General features: G+C 37.3%; 2 protein-coding genes across 3 annotated transcripts; one reads left to right on the forward strand and one right to left on the reverse strand.

The window, feature by feature from the left end:
- The first annotated feature begins 8,049 nt into the window (after positions 1-8,049).
- LOC131021837 (uncharacterized) lies at positions 8,050-11,422 on the forward strand. 2 transcript variants are annotated; one of them, XM_057951146.1, is made up of 4 exons: positions 8,050-8,339; positions 8,426-9,095; positions 9,230-9,355; positions 9,846-11,422. In XM_057951146.1, exons 2-4 carry the CDS (start codon positions 8,640-8,642, stop codon positions 11,217-11,219), a joined length of 1,956 nt encoding a protein of 651 aa, XP_057807129.1. In that variant the 5' UTR covers positions 8,050-8,339; positions 8,426-8,639; the 3' UTR covers positions 11,220-11,422. The 2 variants fall into 2 exon arrangements, with proteins under 2 accessions (XP_057807129.1, XP_057807139.1); XM_057951156.1 differs by having other exon boundaries at positions 8,627-9,095.
- Positions 11,423-14,506: 3,084 nt separating this feature from the next.
- Positions 14,507-18,097, reverse strand: LOC131021845 (bifunctional nitrilase/nitrile hydratase NIT4A-like). The gene is made up of 5 exons (XM_057951168.1): positions 17,704-18,097; positions 16,826-17,005; positions 16,441-16,734; positions 15,983-16,264; positions 14,507-14,882 (listed from the first exon to the last, which is right to left on the reverse strand). Exons 1-5 carry the CDS (start codon positions 17,942-17,944, stop codon positions 14,737-14,739), a joined length of 1,143 nt encoding a protein of 380 aa, XP_057807151.1. The 5' UTR covers positions 17,945-18,097; the 3' UTR covers positions 14,507-14,736.
- Positions 18,098-22,749: the final 4,652 nt, after the last annotated feature.

Genomic DNA, 22,749 nt, shown 5'->3' on the forward strand with positions numbered 1-22,749 from the left:
TTGCTACTTTAGCACACTAGGAACATCCATCTATTTAACATCAGTAGGGTACTATATTCGCATGCTTATCTATCAGCATGTCAAAAGCTCAAGTATCAATATCTCCTAAGTAAGTTATATACATTGCAATATAATTGAAACTAATCAAAAACAAGGGTGTACTGCTCATACTCTCAAGATCATCCTTAGCTCTAGCCTACATCGGCTTCTCTTCTCATTCTCATCAACTCTAGCCCTCCTCGGCTACTTCTCATCCTTTCAACCCTAGCCTTCCTTGGCTCTAGCAACAGAAATAAACAAAACATAACTTAGCAAAACTCCTACTAAGTAGTACTGTTATCTTAAAACTCAAGCTCAAAACATCTAAATTCTCATCTCGTCCCATCTTTACTCAGTAGGGAATCTCTCTAAACAATGATATTAGATCCCTTAATCTAAATCATCGTGACTCAGTAAGACAACTCAACAATTTTCTCTCAAAGCCATCTCCAAAGACTATGGCTCATGATACCTCCTCAAATACCATTAAGGTTGCGTGAGCAAAACTCGCGTCACAAAACAACTCAACATATCGTACAATATCTCATTGCAGCATGCTAATAATTCATCAATAATCATGCTATTATACTCAAGCTCATAACTCAAACCAACAAGTACTTAAAGCAATTGCTAATTCTCTCAAGCTTTAGCTCTAAGTTCTCATTTCATCCTTCTACTTAGTAAAAAAAATCTCTCTTAACAATGACATTAGATTCCTTCATCTAAATCATCGTGACTTATCACAACTGCTCAAACAATTCTCATCACAAAACATCTCAAATACATCACATCATAACTCATAATTATGCATCCTCAATCATATAACATCATATGATATAAACGCTCTCATGATTCATCATGTAACGTCAACATATGCTCTTACAACATAATAACTCATTATTAATCATGTTGTCATCCTCAAACTCAAACTATGCACCTTCAAAGTGTAATATCATAACTCATCATATAACCTCAACATCATGCTCTTCAAAATTTAATGTCAAATAAACTTTGAAATTTTACATACCTCGTTGAGTCTGGTGTGATGGTGCGCTGAGCTCACGGTTGTTAATAACTATTAGTCTAGTGACTCATTCTAGACTAAACTCAAGACTTATAATTCAGAGCTTTCCTTCGCTCTGATACCACTTTGTCACAGCCCGCCCTAACTAAGGATAGTTAAGCCGAGTGATCTACGACTAGGGATGGGGTTAAAGAAGAAGGGGAAGAAAAGGGGCGTCATTTATAGCCGTAACACTTACTCATCTTAATAAAACTCGTCATTTTTATTCATGAATACTCAATTGAAAATAGTCTATGAAAGACAGCATAAAACTTAATTAATATCATTAATCAAGTTATACATCATATGAAACCATTCTCTTAAGACTCAAAGTATGACATAACATACTATAACATCAACAACATCTTGCAGCGGAAAGTAGCTAGACATATGTATGAAGACATATTCTAGACAGGTTAACTATTTATTAACAACCCTGGAGACTCCGCTCATTGCAGCACCATCATCACATCAGCTCAACCTGCACATTTAGAAAACATATGCAGGGCTGAGTACAAAAGCACTCAGTGGGCACGTATGCCTAGGTATAAAAATACATGCTTCAAAACTGTAAATTGTCATGCCATCATAAACAGTACAGCAAGGGAGTTTTTCGCTAAAAAGGCCCAAGCTTACTAAGTTCATTTGTGATTCTTAAAGTTCGTCTGCAGACTAAGTTCTCTTGTAATCTATCATATCTGGAACTGTGTGCCGGAGAGGTGGCCACCTCTCACGGTCACTTGACCGGCCAACCCGCTAGATGACTCACGGTCACTGGTGTACACTAGTCCTGGCAGGATAGCTATCAACTGCTCAGGACCCGAATTCGATTGCATCATTGGCAAAGCCAAAGCAGATAGATATCATACTAAAATTGAAACATTTTATGGCAAGACAATACTTGAAATAACTTTAACTCAAAGATTTTGTCATGAAATAACTTGCTTGAATGTATCATTTAAACTCATTTGATATATGAAACTGAAATTAACAGTTAGATCATCTCATGCATTCATTCGTATAAGAGGCCTACGATACGTAGGGGATCTCTATATACGTATAGTAAAAGTAATGCCCACCTGATTGCAGTGTTTTGCTACTTAAGACAATGATTCTCTTTCCTTAGCGCGATAGGTTACTCAGACGCTTTTGTTTATTTGAACCTTTAATAACACGAAAACATGTGTTCGAGTGAATAATAGAAAAGATAACAACAAATGCAGTGAATCATGCACTATTCACTCATTTCTCTAACTACCCATATTTCCTTAAACGACTATATCTAACTCATATACAATCGTTCTTCCTTTATCAAAATACTTCATGTACCTTTGAGGATGTAGGAAATTCCATTTTATATTATTCATTTATTTATCTATTATAAATAAAGAATAATTCTATAAACATAACACGTTTTCCTTTTCCCCATTTAATAATGTCAATCACCAATATATATATATATATATATATATACACACATCAATAGCTCATTTATAAACTAAAAGTGATATTTTATCAACAATAAAACTTTAAAATTCTTAATAGGAATTTTTTTGAATCATTTCCATCTCAACAAAACTGTATAGATTCAACTTCAACTAATAAACTGCTTTTACTCCGAACTCGTATGGAGTCGAATTTTATATCAATAGAAACCTCTTTGAGTCTAGTTTAATTGAAAAAAAAGTGTGTTGAAAAACTCCAAGTAGTTTAAGAGATATAGCGATTTTCCCATCGCCTACCAGATTCGGCAGTTTCTGCCAACTGAAAGTCCAGATTTTTGAAAAAATAGCAAACGTTACCGGAATAACCTCAACTTTTATATGCAGATATCTAACACATATATCTTCATACAATAAAAATTTGAGAGTTAAATATCAACATATGGTTACTGAAATAATTAACCTAATCATCTGCCTCACGACAGTTTCAGCAGATACTGACAGTAGACTTCTCAAATTTTAAAAGGGTAGTAAACGAAGTTCAAATAACATGAAACTTTGTAAAAATATTCACCACACTCCCATCTATACCCCAGAAATTTCCCATAATATAATAGAAACGGGAATGCATTGAAATAAGGGCGTCAACTTACCCTTGTCCAAGTGAGCACTAATGGAAGTTGTTCGCCGGGGGTTTTTCTGGTCGTCGTTCCGCTATGGTGTTTAGCCGCGAAGGTCTACGACTTAGTCTTCCTCGTGCGAGGTAGATCAGGCTACACAACGGTGGTTTCTCGATCCTTTTTCGTCGTAAGGATAGTGAGAAACGAAAGCCGTAAGTTGGCCGGTGGCTAAGTCGGGAATTCGACGTTGGCCTCCGAAGGATATTGTGGCCTTTGGTCGGGAAAATATAGAGAAGGTTTCGGCCTTTCGATTGTTGGGTTTGGTAGCCTGAAGATGGAGGAACGAGTACACGTTCTCGGTTCAGAGCCTAGTGACCGGTCGGCGAATAAACGGTCCAGCGAAGGGAGCTCACTTGAGCTTAAAAGTATGAAGCTTGGTTCTTGAATCTAAAATATGGAATCTGAGTTTTTTTTTCTTGGCGAGAGAGTGTTGTGTGGGATGAAGGAGGACTTTGGCTGATGAGATAAAGAGTGAACCTTCTACTTCTTGCGAGAATGGGGTGAGTGAAATTGTGGGAGAGGTGGTGAATAATGAAATGTTGCTGCAAGCTCAATTTATAGGCAAACTTAGCCGTAATAGTTGAAGACAATGGCAGTAATAGTTGAAAACAATGCATCAACTTTTGACAATGAGATTATTAGTTGAAAACAATGCATCAACTTTTGACAATGAGATTATTTGCCGTAAATGCATGGAAATGGCAAGAGCTGTGAATAGTAGCCTATGTGCTAGCCCATTTGACCAACAGCAAGAATAGATTTGCTGTGTAGTTCAGTTTGGAGGGGAGTTGGAAGGAAAGTCAGCTGCAAATCTACACTTTTGAAAAAAAATAAGATTTGCTAGAAATCTGCAAATCTTTGAAGTCAGAAATCTTGAATTGGAGGGGAAGGTTGAGCATGCAATCTTTGAAAATTTTGTTTCTTTCGTGATCTTCTTTTCCTCATATCTTGGCTTTTTGGATTGCATGGATGTTGGGAAATTATATGCGATTTCCCTCTAACCAGATATGCGAGAGCGAAATAAATGCGGAAAAATAAAGACACAAATTTGATAACGGAGTTCGGCCAATTATGCCTACGTCTCCGGAGCTGCTGCAGATATATTTAAAGGGAGAAAAAAAGCACAGTGTTTACAACACTCACAACACTCAACTCACAACCCGTTATACCCCGTGAAAATTACTATCTAATTTTCACTATTCACCCCGTGAAAATTACCCCGTGAAAAAAGCACAGTACTTCACTATTCACCTTCTCTCCCAACCCTTCACCTGCTACTTTCTCTCTCTAGATTGCAGATGAATTTTTTTTTTCTTTGGTTTGGTGTATTAGTGTAGTGATTCGACTATTTATCGTGATCTAATTTCTCATAGTTCGTACTTGTTTCTGTAATAATTCTCCAATTCTCGTTTAATAAATACTCGTCGTATTTATATAAATTAAATTCTCAATCTTGGGATTTAATACGTGAAAGTCGGAATTAATTCACGACTTAATACTAAACACACATAACATGTAATAATAAAATTATTATTCACATACGCTCAAGTTATAATTCTAACAATTCGATTTAAATAACACGATTTATGAAATCGGTTATAAATCTAAAATTTCTAATACTATTGATTAAATCAATCAACTGGTAATGCAAGGTCTCAAACGTGTAGCTAAACCAATAATTTAATTATTGGTTTGATTCATGATTGAATATTAAATCGCAGCTCTGTATCTCTTATACAGACTTTTGCTGAAATAATATTATCTGAATAAAATATTCACAATAAATAATTAAAAGAATTTTATAACTAATGCACATGCTTAATCTAATATATATTTAAAAGAGCGGGGCATTACACTTGGGGAGTATTTTATGAAATAAATTAAATTTTATATAATTCCTCTATAAACACTTAGTTTTTGTCCAACTATTCCGGTTTAGTAAAAATATTTTCTTTTCATTTTTCAACAAAAATATTTGGCGTCGAGACACAGTGAAGGAGGGAAACTGATTCCTGAAGGTGACCATTCGGCGAAAGCCGGAACACAGTGAAGGGAGAAGGTTGCAACCATCACTTGCGAGTGTGTGGTTGGACGAAGGCCGAGGAGGCAAGAAGTCCGTAAAACGCGATTAAAGCTCCGGAAGGTGACCCATCGACAAAAGGTATACTGTTGATTTATGATTTGAATTATTTCGAAGTTGTACGGAAGCATGTTGGGCCTGATTATGTTTTAATAAAATTTTGTTAATTTGAACATGAAATGGTTTTAGGATGGATTTGTTGAGGATTGATTGAAGGGTAGTTTGGTCATTAATTATGAGTTGGGTATGGTTGATTTATGTTTTGTGAAAGTGGATATTTTTGATAGATAAGTTATGAAGGTGGGTATTTTAAATTTTGACCCAAATAAAAATATCATATTTACTTTGAACTGATAAAAATAATAAAAATACCATAATTATCGTAATTTTATCGTGGACGGGGGAGAGGTCAGTGTGATTTTAATTTCTGTTCCTAATTGATTTAGTAGATTGCAATAGGAAAAAAGTTAATAATTCTTATGTCACTCTGCCAAACGTGGACCATTGGCCACCTATGAATGTGATGCCTACCAACATTGTAATTTGTACCATTGAAAAGTTACATTTTTGACATATTTTACAAATTCATGTGACAACTTTTTGCAGATTTACCATAATAGTAAAAAATCACTAGTGATTCTTATCCTAAACGGGCCTATGAATTATTGCGATCTCATTTCGTATTTTCAACGTTTCATACTTACTATAGGTATATATGGTTGTACATATTTTTTTATTTAATTAAAATTATAAAAGATATTTAAATATAATTAAATAACCTATTTGCATGCAGGTGAGACCTCTACACCACATAAAAGTGAAAAAATTAAACCCAAAAGTACTCAGATAAGAAAATTTTTAGGTGCCTTTTGTCACTTGAGATATGGATTCAGTACAATATAATAATATGTTATTTATTTTCAACATTCTATGATGAATGAGTTCAATAATAGGGACTATGAATAATTGAGAATCTAGATATAGTGTTGTTTTTTTTTTTTTTTTAATCAGAAAAAGATAATGCATTCAAAGGGGTACCAGAAGTACCTAAAACAAAATACAAGAAGAAAGCTCAAAATCATTTGAGCACCAGTCTGCAAAATTCATCTCAATGTTTACAATTTCAAAAATTTTGTTCCAACTCCAAAGTCTTCCTTTGATTTCCCCAAACACTTGTGTAACTTCCCAAACCTGACCCTCAAATCTGCTGTCGTTTCTCTTCATCCAAAGTGACCAAATAGTGCAAATCCAAAGTGCCTTAAGAAGTTTTCCACATTTCTTCCCTTTTCCCAAAGATATGAACTGCAAGAAATGTTGTGTGACAGAACTCGGTCTTGCCGAGCTAATTCCCAGCCAACAGTAAATACAATCCCAAAGTTGCGACACTTTCGGGCAGCAAATAAACAGGTGATTCGCCGTTTCGATACTAGATAAACAACCATTACACCAAGTCTCCACAGTTGGAATCATCACCTTCCTCTTAATCTAGATATAGTGTTGTGTTAATATGAAAGAAGTATAAGAAAAGAAAAAAACTGGTCTGGCGCCAAAAATAACATATTGTATTTTTTTTAAGGGGAAAAATGACATGTTGTGTTAATATTGATATATAAGGCTAAATCTGCGTAGTCAAATTTGACCATAAAAATAAAATATGGCTGGAGATGATAAATTTCATATCGTAATGGTATAATTTTTTCAACGATAATATTATAGTAAGTATCATTAATTCTTCGCCTAAAAAAAAGTATCATTAATTCTTCATTTAGATCGGATAAATTTAATGATTTTTGGTAAATTTATCACGACGACCAAAGTTGAACACAATTTATTTAGGCGGCTAATATATGCTTGATATTTGTTCAAGTCTGTTATAATAATTATTTTAAACAAAGTCTATAATCATTAGTGTTCGAAGCTAGAAAGTTATCATTAGCATGCTCTAATTCTTGAACACAAAAAGGGCAAGAAATCATTAGGAAAAAAGGAAAAATATTAAAACGCCATATCAAAATGATTAATAATATTCCGATTCAACGCATTCCATATTTTTCACAAATAGAATTATGTACCGTCAAAATAAGAATATTTCACTTTTTTTTCACGTTTATCCATACTACGATTATTCTGTTTCGACCATAATTTTATACCAACGAGTTTGATAAATAAATTATGAACGAAACTTATTCTGAAAGAACAAAATAGAGTACAATAAATTAGTCATCTACAGTATATTAAATATTGATCCTTATTCAAATTTTGGTAAGGTTAATTATAATTTCTATCCCGATATTTCATTATTTTTTTAAATTTATTTAAAATATTCTCAAATCTATCAATAAGTTAAACTTTCATTGCTAGATTAGTGACATGACATGTACAAAAACTATAGAGATGTGATTTTTTCAATTTTTATAAGATTTCAATATGTCATATCATCAGTCAAGTGTCATAGTACAATTTAATTTGGTGATAAATTTGAAAATAAATTAAAAAAACAGGTATATAATTGGTACATTCTAATGATTGAGATAGATTTGAAAAATCCTTAAAAAATGGAGATGAAAAAAAAATTAATCTAAACAAGTATCGTGTTAATTTCGAGCATTGCAAATATTTTTATTTCGAAAAAATAAAATAAAATAAAACAATAAGACAGTGGCGGTGATTGTGCCTTCTAAATGCTCACGTGTATGCCACGTATTCCTCTTCTTCTCTTTATATCACAGGTCTAACTGCCTTCTTCTCTCTCTCTTTCACAAACTTTTCCTTTTCCATGAAAAAGGCTACCAGATTCACTCCTTGAAAGCTCTCTCTCTCTCTCTCACCGCTTTTCCCAACTGCACTTGAAGATGAAGCTTTGACAGTTGCCTCATTCGCAACTACACTGTCACATGTATCTTCTACACTTTTCCTTTCCCTCTCTGGAATTTTGAAAATCAGAGCCCAACTTTTCGCAAAGGGGGCTCAAATTTGCATGCCAAACCCATCTCAACATCATTCCCTACTCCAAAAAGACACTACATTAATAGCCGGTACGTCCAAATTCCCCCCCACTGTTTAAATTAAACCCCTTCTTTTTTGACTGATTAAAAGCATTTTACAACTCCAACTTTGGCAGTTACAAAAGAGGAAAATTTTCATTTCAAAAGGGGGGGGGGCATCACCGATTGTGTACAATGCACTGTTGCGACCTTATTTTTGTCTGTAGATCTGTTTAGGCTTCTGAGGGTTTTTATAGGGATTTTGCCTTTTATATGCATATACATTGCTCGAGATTGGCATAGAGCGTTGTTATGATATAGAATAAGGTTAAATATAGGTGAAGTTGGAGAATGCCAAGGCAGAATTTGATCAATGTTGATGTCAAAATTGGAGGGAGGAAATGCAAAGTGAGGAAGAGGGGTTGTTCATCGTCGTCTTCCTCATCGTTGGTGCAGAATAACCGGTTGAAGCGCGCTTTTTTGGTGGGGAAACGAGTGGGATCGAGCACCCCTGTTCCGAGGTGGAAGATGATGAGCTCCAGATCACCATCAGTGGAGAGTGACAAGGCGGCAACTCTCAAGTATTTGGCGACAAGGGGTGGCGAGAAGGCGAGGGAGTTGTCGATTTCAGCCCGGAAACTGGCTGCCACTCTCTGGGAGATTGATGGTATGCCTTCACCAAGAGTGAGGAGGGATAATTTTGATGATAGGAGGAGTGCGGTAGGGGGAGTTGTTAGATTGGAGGAGGCGAAATCGGGATCAACGGCTCTTGTTTTGTCTGATCTGTTTCGTAGTTCTGTTGCTGAGGTGGGGATTGTGCATTTACATGGACAAAGTTGGATATTTGTGTTTGTTTGAATGAGGGATTTTTTTTATGGTAGAAGTGATTCTTTTGCATAAATCGCGTTTGATGTTGTTTTGTTGTCTTTTTCGAATTGCAGGGAATGGAACCTCTTCCACCAAAGATGACCAGCCATAGAAGGAGAGCATCAGCAAGTTCTCAGAAGCTTCTGCAGGTTGATAGTGGTTTGGGAGGCACCAAATCTCCTCATAATTGCCTCGTTGAGGTATATTTTCGAGTTAAACGTTTTAGATATTCTTTTACTAGTTTGTGAGATGAAGATGGTTAAAGAATTTGGCATCAGCATTTGTGTTAGTTGATTAGGACCTTCGTTCCCTTTGGTGGAGGATGATTCATAGATTCACTAGTTGAGCACATTTTCATGAATTAAGTGCATCGAGCATTTCTTTCTGGATTAAGAAAACTAAGACTAAATGTGTTTTTAGTGATTTTTATTTTTTATGGATTATAGCTTTGACTGAAATGGACAAAAATCGTATGGTCTTACTGTGGTGGAGCTGAGAACATGGTTTGTTTTTGTTATGGGGCACCATTTTACCTATCATGTCATGTGTTTGTCTCTATATAGATAGCAACAAATGGTTAAACACTTTCATTTGTCAAGCACTAGTGTATTCATTTCTGTTGGCTGTTTCTTCTTGATTGGAATGTTCTACAGAAGGTTAAAAAACTGTGGATTAACAAAGACGATGCAGGTTGATCAGGTGCAGAACCATGCCCGGAGCCCATGTAGGCAAGTAGTTGGAACCAAGAATCGTCTCCAGGATGTGTATAACGGCCTCATAACTTCTAAAGAGTTGCTCAAAGTGATGAGCCGCGTTAGCCATCTTGAAGAACAGAACTCTACGCGTTTATCCCTTTTCTCGGCCCTAAAGTTTGAGCTTGACCGGGCTTGTATCCATGTAAGTAAATTGATCCAAGAGCAACGGAAGGGGGGTGAGATTGGAGTTTTGGTAAAGCAGTTAGAAGAGGAGAAGTTAGTTTGGAAATTGAAAGAGCAAGATAGGATTCGCAATGCCATTGCATCTGTAAATGGAGAGCTCGAAACAGAGAGGAAACTGAGGAGGCAGACGGAGAGGCTGAACAAGAAGCTTGGAATAGAATTGGCGGAGACAAGGGAGTCCCTGACGAAGATAACCAAGGAGCTCGAGAGCGAGAAGAGGGCACGAGAGATATTTGAGCAAGTGTGTGATGAGCTGGCTCGAGGCATAGGGGAGGATCGGGCCGAGGTGGAGGAACTCAAGAGGCGATCGGCTAAAGTCTGCGAAGAGGTGGAGAAGGAGAGAGAGATGCTTCAGTTAGCTGATGTGCTGCGTGAGGAGAGAGTGCAGATGAAGCTTGCGGAGGCCAAGTATCAATTTGAGGAGAAAAACGCCCTCGTGGACACGTTGAGGAACGAGCTCGAGGCCTACTTGAAGTCCAAGAATGGCGAAGAGCAACAACAAGGTGATGGCTCTCCGAGCTATGACAAGATCAAGGAGCTCGAGAGATACTTGAGGGAGACGCTGCCTAGCCCATATGAGTACCAAGATAAAGACAGAGACGATGTTTTGGTTGTTTCAGCAGTAAACAAAGCTGATCAACACAAAGAAGAAGAAGAGGAAGACGATGATGATGATGATGTTGATGATGATGAGGACGATGATTCAGCTGACAGCGACCTCCACTCCATCGAACTAAACATGGACGACATCAGCAAGAGCTTTCAATGGGGTGGCCCTGCCAAAGCTGAATCGAGGAGGAACTCAGTCGACAAGAGCAAAGGGAGAAAGTCTATCTCAGGAAAGATCAAGAAACCAACGGCAGCAGCAGCCGCCATTTTGCCCGAGACAAAGCTCTCATCAGATGGGAACAAACAAGAAACCCTAGACATGTTTGACAGGAGAGGGCTGTTTGAGTTCTCATCACAGCCATGGAAGAAGAAGGACGTCGAGGACGAGCTCGAGAGATACAACATGATCAAAGACCTAAGAGACCACATAGTTTCCACTTCAAGAATTGCATCCTCTCAAGACTTGGCCACCTCTCCTTCAAAGGATCCTCCCAATGGTGTGCCATGTCATGGCTAGCAACTTGAGGCGTCGCATTGCGCCTCCTTATCGGGTTTGGGGTATGGCGAAAACTTCCCTCCAATGTGGCTTAGCCTATGCCATGAATTCAAGAGTGTAAACAGAAATTTTTGTTTCCATAGATTTACATAAAGTCTGTAACTGTATAAATTATGCTACTCCTCTTCAGGCAATGAAAGTATTGTTATATGTTGAAATTTTTACTGCTTTGTTCTTGAAATTTCTTTTACGAAGATTGGCTTTTTGGGATAATCTTAATGTTTAACCAAATAATGCTGTGGTACAAATGCACTAAATTGTGCTGGTCCCATGTTATTTAACCATCATAGTACAACCTCCTGAATCATGTCAGTTTTTGACTATTCTGATAGTGATTGCTCCTTGCTTCCCACAAACCTTTTTCTGATACAGTTACTTTTTGGATTAGAGAAGTTTCATTAGAATATTGCAAAATAGGCCATGAATCCAATTGTTGAAGTAGTTACTAGAGGAGCTAGCACTTTTGCAGTGCTGGCCCAGCATTAGACAAGCAATTTCTTGTGTTTGGCTTTTGCCTAATCTTGTCTTCAACTTGAAGACTCATGCATGTAACCTGGCTTCAAGAGATGAAGACTTGGAAAACAGCCCACACCATTGAAAACTAGAGAAAAGACACACAAAATGAGATTTGTCACCTCAATATTTTTAATCCCATCAAAATCTTGTTTCTTACAAAACACATGGTTTGGGGCAAGAGAGGAATTGGGGGTGACACCACAGAAATGTTGTCTCAAACAATTGTGTTTGGAATTTTAATAAGGTGTGTTGGATTATTTAGAGCACATGCACCCATATCATTGCCAGATACAGCTGGAAGCTATGGCTCCCAGAGAAACCATCCATTTTTTATTTTATATTATACATCATGTTGATTCAATGAATGATTGTCTCATGTGGAGGCATCATTTAAGCATCATTTTCAAGTGTCCCATTTATTTTTATTTTATTTTGTCCACTAGTTTGGGAATTTGAAATATCTATGTATTCTCCTACATAGAGGTTTAACTAAGTTTCGTTAAATAAAATAAGAGCCGAGAATTATTTTTAACTCTTCGATGATTAAGATCTACGGTTGATGAATGCACCACTTGAGTTTGAATTTCGAAGGAAGCGAAATTTTTATTTTTCTCGAGTGCAGTAAATTTAACAATCGATGCTTTAACTTATATAGCAAATACAATAATTTTTAGCGATTCTCATATTCTTACGAAAATTATAATTCTCGCTAGAACCACATTGCTTCTACATATGCATATATAGCATTTTGTCCACTTGTTTGGATTTTTTTTTTTTGATAAACTTGTTTGGAATTTTGAATATATATGTATTCTCCTACGTACGTGTATATAGTGGGTATATATGTACACAATTATCAGGCGCAGAATTTAGACAACAAAATTAGGAAATATGTCAAATATCTAGCACCAAATTGACGACTAGCAGTGGCTAGCACATATGTTAAACATATTTGGAATATTTGAAATTTAAGTATATCACATATTTTAAAAAATGAAAAAAAATGTCAAGTTTCATATATCATCGGTTATTTATTTTATTTTATTTTAGATTAAAGGACATGGAATGCAAGATAAAGACCTATGTTAAGAGTAAAGAAATATCATGTGATTGAAACGTACATAATGTAGTTCATCCGTTCACAAAATATAATCTTAAAAATAGACAATACGAGTTTTAATAAAAATGATTAGTGTATTGTGAATGAAGAAATGATCTCATTAAAACGTGTTGTTAATGATAATAATTAATTTTATTGTGAGTGAAAATTAGAGCCCCAAAATAGAAAATTTTAAAAAATAGAAAGAGATTAATTTTTGTGGACGCTTCAAAATAACAAAAATTGATCATTTTAAAAAAAAAAGGTTAATAGCCGGAACTTTCACGAAATTTGCAAATTACACACGAGCTTCAAAAATAGCTTCAGAATACATCACCTTTTAATTTTGTTGCAAATTGCACACGGTGAAATTTCCGGCGAAGAATAGGTTTGACCGGTGATTACGTGGACATTACATGGCATATTCCGTGGCTTTTTTTACACGGTGGCAAGCCACGTGGGCAAAACGACGTCATTTTGATATTTTGAAGAATTTACAAAAAAATAAAAATAAAAAAAATGCAACCCTGTCTGCCTCCCTGCTTCTTCGGCGAGGAGCAGCTGCGCCGTGACCTCCCCTCTTCCACCTCCACTCAACCGCCACCTCCACCTCTCACCTTCTCCGACCCACACAACGTCGCCTCTCTGTCCTCCAAATCAAGCTCAAAAACATTAGATCTCTACATGGAAATCAACAAGCCTCTGCACCATAAGAAATGGTTGTTGCCGCTCGTTTTCTCTCTCCTCGCCTCCTCTCTCCTCATCGTCTTGACCCTCTTCACCACAATCCCATTTCGTCAAACTCCTCCAGTCAAGCCACTAGCCTCTCACCTTCTCCAACCCACACAACGTCGCCTCTCTGTCCGCCTCCCTCAAATCCCTCCTCTCTAACAACGTCGCCGCCTTCATCCTCCTCCACTACCAGGAGCGCCATGGCTACAGCCCTCCGCCGCCACCGCCAGATCTGGGGATTTTCCCCTTTTTACCCCCGGCGACGCGACGCCGCCCCTATCAGTGGCAGAGCCACTGCCACTTCTCACCTTCTTCGACCCACACACACCATACAACAACAAACCCCAGTTCGCGCCTGCTCTGGTCCATCGCCTCCACCAACCAAACCACCGAAGAAGGTGCGGTGTCCAGACGGGAAGGCACCTCTGGTCCATCGCCTCTTACTTTTTTCCATTTCTTATTTTTTATTTTTTTTAATTTATACTACTCAAAATGACGTCTTTTGAATGCCAGTGAGTCCACGTCCGAAAATTTCGGGAGCCACGTCACCACCGATCAAGGTGGTGGTCAACGCGTGTGCAATTTGCAACAAAATTTAAAAAATGATGTATTCTGAGACTATTTTTAAAGCTCATGTGCAATTTGCAAATTTCGTGAAAGTTCGTGTATAAAGTAATAAATTTTCAGCCTTTTCCATCAAAGATAGCACACCCTTGTTCATTATTTTGAAATTATTCCTACATGTACAGTTCGACCTCTCCAAACGTTCTTGGGATCAAGTATAAATTGTCGTTTCAATTGAGACAAACTTCATTGGTCCCTCACTCTCTGTAAAATCAGACACACATATATGCCCAATCAATGAGAGAAAGAGAGAGAGGGAGAGACTGTCTGCATTATGTTTTTGGTAGAATATACATATATGAACACTGTATTTTGACGATGCATGATACCTGGTACATTGTAAGAATGCATCATCTCACCCAAAGATAAGAATGTTGGGACAAATCCATGAGAATATATATACAATAATTGAGAAAATTATTCAGACAATTAAAGGACAGCGACAGCATACTCGACCTAGAAGGCTTAGGTGAATGAACCTGCATTTTGGACGTTAGCGCGTGTCTGCTAGGGAACGTCGGGCTTGCTTGATGCCGAGGTGAAGGAAACAGGGGTCATGGGGTGGTCCTTCACGACGAGGCTGAGGATCTCAGGGCGCGCGTAGTGGCCGACCACATCAAAGTCGAACTTTGCCTGAACCACCTCGCCAAGATCTGTGCATAAGGAAGAAGACAACCATGGAAAGGTGCAAAATAATTGAATCCCTAACCAAAATATAGGAAAGCAAGGACAAAGCCAGCAACAAATCCAAATCAGCATCACACCCATATCCAACCTCAGTAACTGGAGAAGACAGCCATTACAAATGAGAAGGAAGAGACAAACTTTATGCAGAAAACACGAGAACGTGTAGTGGAAGGGGACAAGCAGTGACTATAAGAGCGAGGAAGATGATTAGTGTTACAATGAAAGGTGCACTATAATTATTGAGAAAATTCGACGGAGACAAGAGAAAAGATTAAAACTTTCATATCAGACATTTCGGGGCTGCAAAGGAAAAGTGAAAAAGACTCTTTGATAGTTATCTACTTGCTAACTGGTTAAGATTAGGTACTCATGCATTTTTGTTTATACAGTTATGCATTATTATAAATATATTCATGCATTTTTTTTTGAGAGGATATTCATGCATTTCTTGATAATGTTTTCGAGTTAATGCATTTATGCCGTTTTCAAGTGTGTGAATTGCACACAATCCATGAACTTTACATTAATAAATTATTAGAGTCGAATAATTTGTATTAAATTTTACACTATATAGTAATTAATTAATATAAAAAAATTGAAAACTATTCTTTTCATGGTTAATATAAAATCGAAGATAGATTTTTAATGTATGTGAAGCGAAACCACAAATATATTATTAAATGTAGCGATGAAAAATTAGTTTAGTTATAGTTAATGAATTGACATTTCTAATTCAATGGTATAAATAGATTTGGTTTCAAGCATGAAAAATTAAGATAATGATAGCATGAGATCTAGATATATAATAAATATATTTAGTGTAATAATGAATTAATATATTCTTATAAATATATAACATATAATATACAAAGTTATCCTTAGAATAAAATATGTTATATGGATATGATAGACAATCTATATTTGTGCCCAAGGCACTTCACTTTTTATATTAATATAGATATATGCAGTTCTGTATCCAACATTATGCATGTTTTTGTCTAACACATGATATTTCATTACTTTTAAGTTTAAACAATGAAGATAAACAAAGAACAAAGCAACGTACCCAAATCTGCGGATATGAGTGCTTCCCCTTCATAATTCGGCCCTGCCAGCACAGTCCCCGATGGAGAGATTATGACACTGCCGCCAGCACAGACAACAGATTCCGGCATGAGTTCTTCCTCTGCACCGGAGAAGACATAATCCGGTGGAGGTGGATAGTCTTTTCTTCTGCAGAACTGGTTGGCAGAGAGCACAAAACACCCTCCTTCAAGGGCAATGTGGGTCATCGAAGCTTGCCAGACATCCCTCGAATCAGCCGTAGGAGCACAATATATTTCAACACCTGTTAACACAAAGCTCTGAGGAATTTGAACAATAGCTTCAAATAGAGAAGAATGAGTCGGACACGAACAATGGCTAAGACTATTCATGGCTGAATAAAATGTAATATATACTGAGTTCTCATCATGTATCATGAGATGAAAGAATTGAATACATGGAGATAAAGTGAAAAACAACCTTTAGCATACATTGCTGTCCTTAAAAGTGGCATTCTATTTTCCCAACAAATTGCAGCCCCGATTTTCCCAATAGGTGTGTCGAAAACAGGGATTGTCGACCCGTCTCCAAAGCCCCAGATTATGCGCTCCAGAGCCGTAGGCATGACTTTCCTATGCTTTCCAAGGAAATGACCTTGAGGGTCGAAAAACAGAACAGTGCAGTATAGGGTATATCCATCTCTCTCTATAGCCCCCATCACTAAATGAACCTTATATTTCGCGGCCATTGCAGCTAAACGTTCAACTTCAGGACCTGACAGAAGATGGGATAATATAGTAACTGTGACACAAACATTCTCTGTTATATCTTATACAATGCATTTTTCATCAATGCTGGTTCTTACCAGGAACATCAATAGCAGCAGCGTGATATCTCCGGAACTCCTCTTTGCCCTTGGCTGTACGGTTACCAATTGAAACACCGAAAGTTGATCCACGCGGATAGCCACCAATGAATGCTTCAGGAAACACAACTAACTGAGAGCCATATGAGGCTGCTTCAGCCAGCAGCCTTTCAGCTTTATCTGGACGAACAAGACTGCTCGTCACTCACAAGGCTTTCGCGTAGATACAGAAAAGAATAAGACGAAATTCTAAAATAATGTATCCAGATTCCTCAAAGTTTTCCTATACTTTTAGCACAGTACTGTAGAGCAATTCTTACTTCTTTTGATAGAATCAGATAACGAAAGGAGGAGCACCTAATGGCCCCTCAAAAGTGATATCTAATCATAGTAAACACCAACCATATTAGGGGTGAAGGCTTTACTAAAATCACAGTGAAGTCAGGGAAATTATAAAGAACTGCTCCAAATTCTTTCAAAACATAGCCTTTTATTCATGTAATAATCTTTCCTCAGTCAAGGTTTCATCTAGAGCCAAACATAACATTTCAATGAATTTCCTCCTCATACAAAAGTAACATGATAAGACTAATGCAAATGTATGCTAATCAAATATCTTTCAGCTTTTTCAGGCTTCAAAGAAAGAAACCCTTGAAATCTCCCTTTTTCTTTATTCAACACTCATCAATCATAATCAAGAAAGCAACTCCAACCATCTCCCTTCACCATTCAAGAGTAACTCCAGAACCATCTAGAAACACAAGCAACTCAAAAAACACCTTTGCACCCAACAATTCAGTAATGCATTTCTTTTTTTTGTCTACCACAAGTCCGAATCTTTGTCAATTAGGAAAACAAAAAAAGGAAAGGGAACCAACCAAGAGTGGCAGGGGTGTCGTAGAAGACGGTGGCCGCCTGGACGACGGTGGCGCGGACGGTGGGGGCGGAGGCGTCGGCCCCCATGTCCACCTCGGCAAACAAAGGGCCCTCGTCAACAGCAGGATTAGGAACCAGAGCCATGTCTCTCAGCTTCTCAGCTACTGCTTCTTCCACCCCTGAATTTCTATTCAGAATTTGACTGTTCGGAGCAACCGATGATGACGTGGACACTGAGCTCATGTGAAATGGCGACGACTCTGTAAGAAAATTTCGATCATTAATTTAAGAAATAATTACGTTCTTTCCATTTTTGTTTTTAGTCCAGAGATTTCTTGAAAGAGGTGGATCATAAAATTTTCTTCAAATGGGTAAGGGTCGGAAGATTGGTTTTTGGATTGGTGGCATGAAATTGTCTTGAAACGGGTCGGAAGATTAACCGGGTCAGCCCACCTAAGTGTTATATCCAATCTCCAGATAATTAAGTGTTACTACATGATCCTAATTTTTTTTATTTTTTTTTTTATCGGGCAAAGTCATGTTAGATGTTAGTAATTAGTTCTCCATCCACTCCAAGAACCACCTTATCTCTCCATTCACCAAATCCACCTTATATCTCCAATCTCCAATTCGCTCCCAAGAGGGATCGAACCCGGGTCACTTCACTTAATAAAAAGTAATGTCAAATAATAGTTAAATTCTAGTTATTATTAATAATTTTTTAATTAAAATATTGATAAACTAAAATTGAAAATTATTAATAAAACTCTAACAACAATTAATTAATTATTTACGTAGTACTTATTTAATACTCCCTCCGTCCCGCTATTGTTGGCCACATTCTTTTCGGCACGGAGATTAAGAAATTGAGTGTTATGTTTTAATTGAGTGTAGCCCACCAAAATTAGTGAGTAATTTTGGCTTTTTTAGAAAGTAGCCAACAATTGTTGACTTAATTAGTGAGCAATTGTTGACTTAATTAAAGTAAACTTTGTCATTTTTAGAAAGTGGCCAACAATAGTGGGACAAACCAAAAAGGAAATGTGGCCAACAATATTGGAACGGAGGGAGTATTATTTATTATTTTTTAATTACGGCGATCGAGGACTTTTAAATAGTTAAATGAGAATGGATCTGAAAAGTTAAATATTTAAATTTTACTGTTGATGTTAATTTATTCAAATTTATCGTGTAAAAGGAAAATAACGAATAAGCTAGTATAAATCTACAAATAAATTAATATACATCTACGAATAATAACTTAACGAATAAGCTAATATAAATATACGAATGTAATGCATAAATAGCCATTAATTTAATACGCTATTTGTGAAATCTTGTTCTTCTTTGAAATGAGTAGTATGCAAATACAAGCATACACGAACCAAAAAAAACAAAAGTGTTACGTTTCTCGGGCTTGCAGAAAAATGATAAAATTAAACACGATCAACTAGAAAATACATTAATTTATCATAAAAAAAAACTAGAAAATTCATCAACTTGAAAAAGTAAGGCCATAAAATTTCAGCTTCTCCTTCAACTCTTTGCCTCATATTGTGTTGCCGTATATGTGAATCGAAGATTTTGGTTAGTGAAGCCCTCTAGTCGGAATTTTTCCTTGAACTCTTTTGCATACTCCTGATCAAAGAAGTTGAGCTCCAGTTGAAGCCCATGATTTCCAAGGCTCTCTTGTTCCTCTACTATCTTAATTGCTGAAATGTAGACCGATTCCGCGCAATAGCTCACATCTATTCTTTCAAGAGTCGCTATCTCTCCAACACCTAAAGGTATATCTTCCAGTTCGGATAAACCTGAAAGGGAAAGTGTCTCCAACACTAGAAAATGGGAGCACTCTGCAATCCAGCAGATCAAACCAACACATCCATAAACTTACAGGTGCTTCAAGCTAAGGAATCTCTCCTCACTCGAATCCCATTTCGATCCCACCAAGGATTTCCTCCCCGACAAATTGAGAACTTGGAGACGAGGCAATGAACCAAGTGTCTTCATATCCCTCCACAAGAGCTTGCAACCATGCAAACTCAACTCCCTCAGTGAGCTCAAGAATCTGAGGTTCTTCGTGGAATTATGTGGACTTGACGATCCATAGGCGGAGTATCTCAGCGACTCGAGTTTGGTTAAGCTTCCGATATTGTACAAAGTGCAACGCGAGCTTGAATCAAATTCCAATTCCTTAATGTTTGGTATTCTCTTACAGACCTCCTTAGAACACTGGAATTGCTGTACTCTCCCGAGCGTCTGCAAGTTTCGCAATACAATTGAGTCTCGATTGCCCCTGGGATGAGGAAGATGGAGTAAACCCGATATCGACATGCCTAAGCTGTGGCATCTCCCAGATCTCAGTCGGCGCAACAACTTTTACAATCCCAGTAATCTTCAAAGTCTGCAAACTCCAGAGGTTTGAAATTGATGAAGGGAGATTGTAACTGCGGATCCTATTGTGTCCGACAAGAGTAGATTCATGGTATAAATACCGCAAGCTGACATCTCGGAGACTATAGTCTAGGTTACCCGAACAGTGAGCCAACACCCTCAACAATCGAGATTTAAACGGCACCCTTTCCTTGGTGTTGCGCAGCAGCTTCCAAAAACTCACGAACACAGATCGCAGCAATGGAACAGTAGCCACACCTCTCTCAATACTCTCTCAATACAAAGCTCACACGATTTGTAAAGCTATGAAAATACAGAAAAGTAAAGAGACTCAGGAATTACGTGGTTCGATCTGGAAAGATCTACATCCACGGACACACAACCAAGAATTTCCACTATGAACAAGAAGGAGAGATTACAGACTCCACACTCAGCAACAAGACCAAGAAAACACAGCCTAACAAGCTAACTTCAAAGCTACTGCATATACACTTCTTGACCTCTATTCAGCTGAGAAAACTCTTAAACCTATTCTCTTATCTTCAGAGAATATATATACAAGAATTGAGAGAAAACTAACTAGAAACGTGAACAGGAAGTAAAGCTGAAGTAGGCTCGGTTGAACTGAATTCTGTTATAACAGAATTTCTTCTTCCTTGCTTTCTTTCCAGCTAACTCCTTGCACTTCTCATATTTGCACCCAAGTCCTTCATCTATGTAGTCATCAAATAACATTCTCCACCTTGACTTCATAGTAGAAGCTCCACCTGCAGCTGTGCATCACAAAACAGAAAAAAATCAAATCACACAGACAAGCTCTCCTTAAGAGAGCAAACATTTATCAACTTAAGACAATAATTGAACTTGACTGCTGGTAAAGATTTAGTTAACATATCAGCAGCATTGTTCTCAGTCCCCACTTTAACAACCTTTACAGTACCCCTTTCAATGATATCCCTCACAAAATGTAACCTCACATCTATATGCTTAGTGCGTTCATGAAATGCTTGGTGTTTTGCAAGATGAATGGCACTTTGACTGTCACAAAGTATAGAGACTGATTCCTGCTGAAAACCAAACTCTTGAATCATCCCTTTGAGCTAAACACTTTCTTTTATTGCCTCAGTTAAAGCTATATATTCTGCTTCTGTAGTTGAGAGTGCTACAACAGATTGGAGCATTGACTTCCAGCTAATGGCTGAACCAAACATTGTAAACACATAACCAGTTTGTGATTTTCTTGTATCAATACTGGTAGCATAATCAGAGTCTACAAATCCAGCCAACACCTCACCACCTATAGCAGAAACTTGCTTGAACACAATCCCAACATCAGAAGTTGACTTTAAGTATTTGAGTATAACTTTCAAAGCTTCCCAGTGATCTTTACCCGGATTTGCCATAAACCTACTAGTGACACTAATAGAATGAGCTAAATCTGGCCTTGTACAGATCATAGAGTACATAATACTCCCCACAACATTAGCATAAGGAACTTTACTCATCTCCTGTTCATCTTCCTTAGTACTAGGTTTCTGCTGTTCAGAAAGTTTAATATGTTGAGCTAAGGGGACACTTACTGTCTTAGCCTCATTCATATTGAACTTCCTGAGTACCTTGTGAATATAGTCAGATTGAAGTAGCATTAGCTCACCCTTTTCTTTGTTTCTCTTGATATCCATTCCCAAGATTCTTCTAGCCTCACCAAGATCCTTCATATCAAATTCTGCACTTAAGGCTTGCTTAACTTCAACAATCTCTGTTAATGACTTGCTAGCAACTAACATATCATCAACATATAACAATAAACACACTAGGCCTCCATCTTTGCCCTTTTTCAGATACACACATTTATCATAAAGAGATCTGCAGAAACCAATGCTCAACATGAAATCATCAAACCTTTTATTCCACTGCCTAGGGCTCTGTTTCAAACCATAAAGAGACTTCTTTAACAGACACACCTGAGATTCTAAACCTTTAACAATAAAGCCCTCAGGCTGATTCATGTATATTGTTTCATCTAGTTCTCCATTCAGGAATGTTGTTTTAACATCTAACTGATGCAGTTCTAATCCTAATTGATTAACTAAAGACAGCAAAATCCTAATAGAAGTATGTCTTACAACAGGAGAGTAAATTTCAGTAAAGTCTATACCTTCTTGTTGTGTAAATCCCCTGGCTACTAGTCTAGCTTTATACCTTACCATTTCAGTGTTTCCAACTACCTCCACCTTCCTTTTGTAAATCCATTTACAGCTAACACACTTCTGTGTTTTTACTCTTGGTACTAACTTCCAGGTCTTATTCTTCATTAAAGACTCAATCTCCTCCTCCATTGCTTTAATCCATTGTTTACTATCCTTACAACTGACTGCTTCCTTGTAATTCTTTGGCTCCTGGTAAGCAATCTTTTCAGCAATGTTGAGAGCATAAGAGACTTGTTCAGCATGAGCAAATCTAGCTGGTGGCCTGATCTCTCTTCTGACCCTATCTCTTGCCAAGTGATAGTCACTCAAGTTATCTACAGAAGTGTTTTGATAATCTGATTCTTCCTCTTTTATACCATCATCTTTAGTAATTTCCTTTTGAGTTTCAGAATCAGCAGATCTGGTAGTGGACTCCACCTCAAGTTCAGCATTTGACACCTCTTT

Source organism: Salvia miltiorrhiza, chromosome 1 (assembly GCF_028751815.1).
Source record: "Salvia miltiorrhiza cultivar Shanhuang (shh) chromosome 1, IMPLAD_Smil_shh, whole genome shotgun sequence".
Taxonomy (NCBI): domain Eukaryota; kingdom Viridiplantae; phylum Streptophyta; class Magnoliopsida; order Lamiales; family Lamiaceae; genus Salvia; species Salvia miltiorrhiza.